The sequence below is a fragment of the Sodiomyces alkalinus genome, assembly GCF_003711515.1.
Source record: "Sodiomyces alkalinus F11 unplaced genomic scaffold SODALscaffold_6, whole genome shotgun sequence".
Taxonomy (NCBI): domain Eukaryota; kingdom Fungi; phylum Ascomycota; class Sordariomycetes; order Glomerellales; family Plectosphaerellaceae; genus Sodiomyces; species Sodiomyces alkalinus.
Window position 1 is genome coordinate 2,259,772 of NW_021167084.1, and position 6,790 is coordinate 2,266,561.

General features: G+C 34.0%; 1 protein-coding gene across 1 annotated transcript in view; it reads left to right on the forward strand.

The window, feature by feature from the left end:
* The window catches only part of SODALDRAFT_360639 (hypothetical protein), a gene marked incomplete at both ends in the record, with an annotated part of 1,898 nt that extends 845 nt beyond the window's left edge, over positions 1 to 1,053 (forward strand). The window contains 4 exons of the mRNA XM_028614294.1: positions 91 to 242; positions 340 to 546; positions 634 to 757; positions 906 to 1,053. Coding sequence (XP_028466089.1) covers positions 91 to 242; positions 340 to 546; positions 634 to 757; positions 906 to 1,053 — 631 coding nt within the window. The remainder of the gene's footprint in view (positions 1 to 90; positions 243 to 339; positions 547 to 633; positions 758 to 905) is intronic.
* Between the last annotated feature and the right edge of the window lie 5,737 nt (positions 1,054 to 6,790).

The window sequence follows — 6,790 nt, forward strand, 5'->3', positions numbered from 1 at the left end:
CTAAGGAACGAACAAAGGAACAAAGGGGGGCATTTTCAGAACCCTGTCGATTGCTGACAATTTTGTCAAACCGGTTTCGAAACGGCCCAGTCCTTGTATTAACGGATTTTTGGGTTTACCACTCCAGATGGATAGGGAATGGGAGCTTAAGGTTGTCTTGTATTCGGGCATTGAGTCCACCTCGCCCATTGTCATCCCCGAGCCACCTTGGAGTCTTCGGGACCTAGAAGTAACTCCCGACGGTCTGAGGAACAACGGCCGGGGGCGCGATATTGATGATGATACTACGTCTAGGGGGGGGGGGGTGTTCTTTTTGATAACCAATGCATAGTGGTCCAGTGGTCCCCTTGGAGATGTGCCCGTGTGTGATCGGCATGGGGCGGGATTCACTGACCAGCCGCTGGAGGCCGGTCTGTGGCGTCGTGTGCTTTCTCTCCAGAGCGACACCGAGAACGAGAACCGCGGCGCAGCGGGCGTCAATTAGGGCCAATTTGGCCATGAACGGGCGAAGCGCGGCATCCTCCGACCTGGCTTTTATTCTGAATTGTTCGCTAGTCGCACCGTCTTGAATCCGCTTGTCTTTCCTGCTATTCCTGCTGCTAACGACTTTACACCATACCGGTGGGAAGACAGTTGGCAACTTTCCCATCGACGAACAAATTCCGGAATCCCATTTCCAATATCCAATATGCGACGTCCAAGACCAACACAATGTCAGGTGCGGCGGGCGCCGTGAAGGCAACCTCCTGCCGTCACAGTTTTTACGGAGATAACCGGTGTATTCATAAACACTGTGCGATAAGAAGTGGCCAAATTTGCGCCTCGACAAGGGGGTTGTCGAGGAATATACCGTCTTCATGGACCCCCGTAATTCGGCGTCAAAGACGAAACCTTGGATAGATCAGCGGTCAATCCGTCCTGGGCGAACTTCTAGACGTCTTCTCGAAATGGGAACCAAGGGGAGGACCCAACAGCGAGAATCCTGCCTCGGTCACCGGTGTAGGCATCTTCACCAGTACGGCTAAACGGGGGAACGGGGGAACGGCTGAATGAGGTCACGATTCGCTTTTATAGCGGCGTCTGACTTGGTTCTCCATTCCCCTCCTTTTGGTGTCCTTGCCGGCTTCTAGCATCGACTAGTCGGCCCTTTTTTTTCTTCTTTTTTTTTCGCTTTTTCTTCCTTCAATTTTCCTCAATTCTGACCCGGCCATGGATGGACGACACGAGCTCACCAGTAGTGCAACTACCTATCCAACGAGGTTATAGCTTAACTGACTATTACCCCCCCCTGCTAACCTGACTATTGCCCCCCTATGAGCGTAGATCTGACTTAACCTGATTATTACTATAGCCTTTACTTCTCGCCCGACTATTAGTCGCTAAGCCTATACTAATAGTCGGGTGAGGTTAGCGGGAATAATAGCGAAGGGGAATTAAATCGTTACTATAACAATAACTATAGGGAATTAAAACTGGATTATTTTAGGACCGTTTTAGGACCTATTCCGGTAGTTTTCCGGATATAATAGCTAGGTCACGTGATATATCGGGGTAAAAGCCTAGTAATAATAATCACTGCCTAAATAAATCTAAATCGCTTCCGTAACTTAATTATAATAATGCTAGATTATAATTATTTTCTTTAGTTTACGCTTTATAGTAATAAATAAATCTATAATTATAACCTTATTAACTTTATATATACCTATTACTTTTTATTATTAATTACTCTTTAGTTTATTATCTTAATTACTCACGTTTTTCGCTATAGCGAAAAAATACTCTTAAACCGCTAAATATGAGTGGTATCTTAATAATAAGTAAGGTTATCGCGCAGGACTCCTAGGCTATAAGACGAACGATATAAGTTACTATTTAGATTTAATTTAGGATCGATTTAGGATTAATTCTAATAGTATCTAGGAGGGTTAAGTAAAAGTAACGGCAGGAGAGATCTACTATCGTTATAAGATTAAGGATAGTCGTTTATACTATATTATAAGTATTCCCTTATAGTTCTCTAAGATAATTAAATAGTTTCTAATAATAAAATAAACGACTACCTACTTTACTATAAGCTCGCTTAAGAAGTATCTTAAATAGTCTTACGCACTAATATCGGCGGCGGCGGTAAAGGGTGTATTATCTTCGGCTAATAACTAGGAGGCTATACGTATATTAGATCCGTGTAATAGCTTAATATATTAGTAGTTATACTAATACTAATACTAGGATTTTACCGACGCCTATACGCTTTTACCTATAACGAAGAAGTTACCCGTTAGACACTAACTAAGAGTATAGCTTATCGTTATACTAGTATACTCCTATACGCCCCTATAAAGGGCGACGGTATTATATATATTGCCTGCCTTCCTTATATATATCCTTTACTAATACTATAATAGTATAACTACGATAAAATAAAAGAGGTGGCTAGATATACTCTGGATTAGCTCTATAGTTTTTATCGTCTTTAGTATAGGGAGATTTACCCCCCTTACTAAAGGGATAATAGATACTTAGTTTAGGTAAGCTTTCGCTATCCTAAGAGCGGCTTAGGCGCCGCGGAGAGGAAGGCGCGTAGCCTTCGTGTTTAGTTAGAGGCTAGCCGGTCTATCTCCTAGCCACGGGGCTATACTCCTACTTTAGAGAAGTCGGAATAATAACCTTATGAATAAGTAAGGTTTGCTTTTATTTTCAAATAATAAAAGCCACGAGGAAATAAGTATTATATTATAAATTAAGTTTATAAAAATAATATATAATTATAAAGTGCCTATATAACTTAATAGTATAAAGTAATATATAGTTAGTAGTATATTTAAATATACTAAACTTATTCTATATAATAGTAATAGTATATTAAGTTTTTAAAGTATATATAAATATAATATAATATATATAATAGTATAATAATACCTCTTTAAAATAACTATACGCTTTAAGATAACTTATTATAATACTTTAGTTAAATAATTCTAACTTCTATATTAAGTAGTTTAACTTATAATACTAAAGTATTTTAATAGTTATATTAAAGAGTTTTAATCTTTATATTACAGCTTTTTAATATCTTAGATATATATATTAAAAGTTTAAATAATAGCTTATTAGGTAGAAATATCTTATATATATAATAAAACTATATATTATATATTATAATCGATTTAGCTCTAAATAAACCTATAAAAGCTTATATTTAAACTTATATATACTACTAGTATACTTATATATAAACCTTATTTTATAATTATATATATATATACTTTGTAAGCTATTTACCTTTTTATAGGTAGTATTATTATTATTATTATCTAACTCCGCTATTCTATCTAGTCTATAAAAGCCTATTTAGACTATATAGTATTCTTAAGTAGCTATAAAGTAAAAAACCCGGGGAAAACCTTTATACTTTTCCTTAATTAGAATAATACTATTATAACGCTAATATAATACCGGTTAATCCTTATTATATATCCAGATTATACTTTTAGACTATTAGCTAATAGAAAAGGTAATAGATTATAGTTTAGATTAGCCTAAGCTAATTACTAATAAAGGAGTAAAGGCTATAAGAGTATTATAGTATCTCCGCTATATAATAGCCACGGTACTTTATACTCGGTCTCCTTATATCCTTAGGGGTCGCCTTTATTATCCTTTCCGTTTAATTAATAGAAAAGATAGGTAACGTAGGCTATCCTACCTCTATTAAGAGGTAGGTGCCTACTATATCAGGTAATAGGTAAGTAGAGTAAGGCTCCGCCTATAACCGTAAAATAATTAATAACTAATAATTTCTTTTTATTATTCCTGCTTTCTTTTTATAATACTATCAAGCTTATTATAGATTATCTATATATTATATTCCTATTTACGGTTCTATAAGCTTACTATTATTATATTATACTAATAATAGTATCTTTTAGTACTCTAATTTCCCTTTATTCTTTTCTTTATATAATTCTTTAGTATATAGTTTATAGGAGCGCTATAATAGTATAAGGCTAATTAGGTAGTATAATAGTAGAAGTAAGAATAATAATAATAATAATAATCGTTATTATAAATAACGTATAATCTTTATTATACTATATATTAACTATAATATTAAGATAGTATTATACCGGCTAGTATAAAGTAGTTACTTATACTATAGTAAGTGTCTAAGTATATACTATAAGAAAGTCGAAGTATATACTAATACTATAAGAACTAGTACTATATACTTTTAGTGTACTAATAGTAGATATCCGTATAAGACTATAAGCTATTTTTATACTATAATAGTATTACTAGGGCGTTAGAGTAGTTAGGTCTAATAAATTAATAAGTTCCCCTAGCTAGTAGAAAGTAGTAATAGCGCCTTATAGATATCTATATAGCCTATATATTAATAAAGGCCGCTAGCTATCTTTATATTATAATAGTAAGTACTCTGTTTTTAGTATTATAATATAGCTATACTAATAGTCTATAAGCTAAAAAGCGTTTGAATACAGCGGCCTTATTCTTAAGACGGGCGATCTTTTAGGCGTTACCTTCCGGATATAGCTATAGCCGTACCGTATTAATAAAGGTATAGGATTTAGTCGCCGAATTCGGTATATAAAGGGTATAATAGGTATTATAATAGATTATTTTATAAGTATTCCTTTTATAATCCTGTTATAGTCCTTTTATAGTAATAGTATAGCTAATAATACGTATACGGTATACTATAAATATTATATAGACGTATAAAAACCGTGTTCTATAGGGGTTTAGTATTAGAACCGTTTTTTATAGCAGTTAATCATTAGAACCGTATTCTACGGCATTCTACTATTAGAACTATATTATATAGCGGTTTACTATTAGAACTCTGTTTTATAGGGGTATAGTATAAAAACCCGGTTTTATAAGGGTATATATAATAAGAATATTAGTTTATAAGGGTATACTATAAAATCGATATACTATGAAAGTACTTAGTAAGAACTACGTATTACTAGGCGGTGATAAGAAAACTAAAATATCCCCTAGGTTATCCTATAGATATATTAGTTTAGGGCTTCGCTACTTAGGTAGATAAAGATATCTTTATTATACCTTATTTACTATAGTAAAGGTTACCCCTTAAATCCTAGAATCTCTAGGTCTAATAATACTAGCTAGCTAAAGATATACCTAAATACTAATATACCTTATCTAGGTATATCTTTAATTAGCTAGTATTATTAGACCTAGGGAACCTAGGATATAAAGGGTAACCTTTACTATAGTAAATAAGGTATAATAAAGATATCTTTATCTACCTAAGTAGCGAAGCCCTAAACTAATATATATATAAGAGAACCCCGGGGATACTCTAGCTTTCTTACCGTGGCCTATTAATATCTAGTTCCTACTAAGTACCTTTAAAATATATCGGTTTTACGGTATACCTCCGTGGAACGCGGTTCTTACGGTATACCCTTATAATACCTAGTATCTGCCATATACCCCCGTAGAACGCGGTTCTTAAAGTATACCCCTATTATACCTAGTATCCACGGTATACCCCCGTAGAACGCGGTTCTTATAGTATACCCCTATAATACCTAGTATCCGCGGTATACCCCCGTAAAACGCGGTTCTTATAGTATACCCCTATAAGGGGCGGTTCCTATAATACGCCGTAGACGTATTATATAATATCCTAAGCCTTATAGATATACTAAATTTAGCTTAGCCTAATAATAATATACCCTTTTTACTATAAAGTACTTATTAGCCTTATAGTTAAAGTAATACGGCCTAGATTCTACTACGAATACTAGTATATATTACGGGGTACCCTAGTAATATTATAGTATAAGCTATAATACGTATAGAGTACGCTATAAATACCTTTAGGCTACACTATAGCTTCTCTAGGTTATAATTAGTAAATATCGGGGAATGTCCTAAGTTTCTATACGTAAAAGCCGAGGATTCTACGGGGTTTACCCGTAGAATATTGAGGTCCTAGGGGTATACCCCCTTAGTTTAAAGAAGATATCTTTATTATACCTTATTTATTATAGTAAAGGTCGCCCCTTAAATTCTAGGATTCCTAGGTCTAATAGTACTAGCTAGTAAGGGATTTACCTAGATAGGGCTTAATATAAAGGATAGGTATTTATAATAGCTTAGGGGCTAAGGTTATAGTTATATAGTTTATAGATATAGCTATCCCCTTTAAAATACAGGGTATTCTATATAAGGCTTATTATTCCCTTTAGGGAGGCTAATTTAATAAAGAAAAGCGTAACCCTACTAGTACTATAATAGGGTAATTACTATTACGCTTAAAGTATTATACTCTTAGGGTTTATTCCTTGTAAAGATACTAAAAAGTCTTTTTCGGATAAGGTATTAAGGACCTCTTAAGGGACAGCCTTAGTAAGCGTAGAGTAGATTTACGCGGCTAGTATAGCTCCTTAATTAAAGCCTTTCTTAATCTACTACTCCTTATAGGTAGCCTATTATTATACCCCTTTTATAAAGGTAAAGTAAATATATCCGCTAAGTAGCTTTTATACTGCTAGGGTATTATATTAGATAGTTATAGCGTTTATAGCTTAGATAATTTTCTTTAAGGTCTTAGCCTTAAAAGGCTAGGTCTTAGAGAGGCCTCCGTAACAGATAATTAATTCCTAATAGTATTTAGCAGGGATTATATTAAAGGAGACGGGGTTTTATAGTAGTACTATTATAGAACGCTATTAGTTTTACTACTATTACACGCCTATAATTAATAGGTATATTATTTTTAGTTATAAAT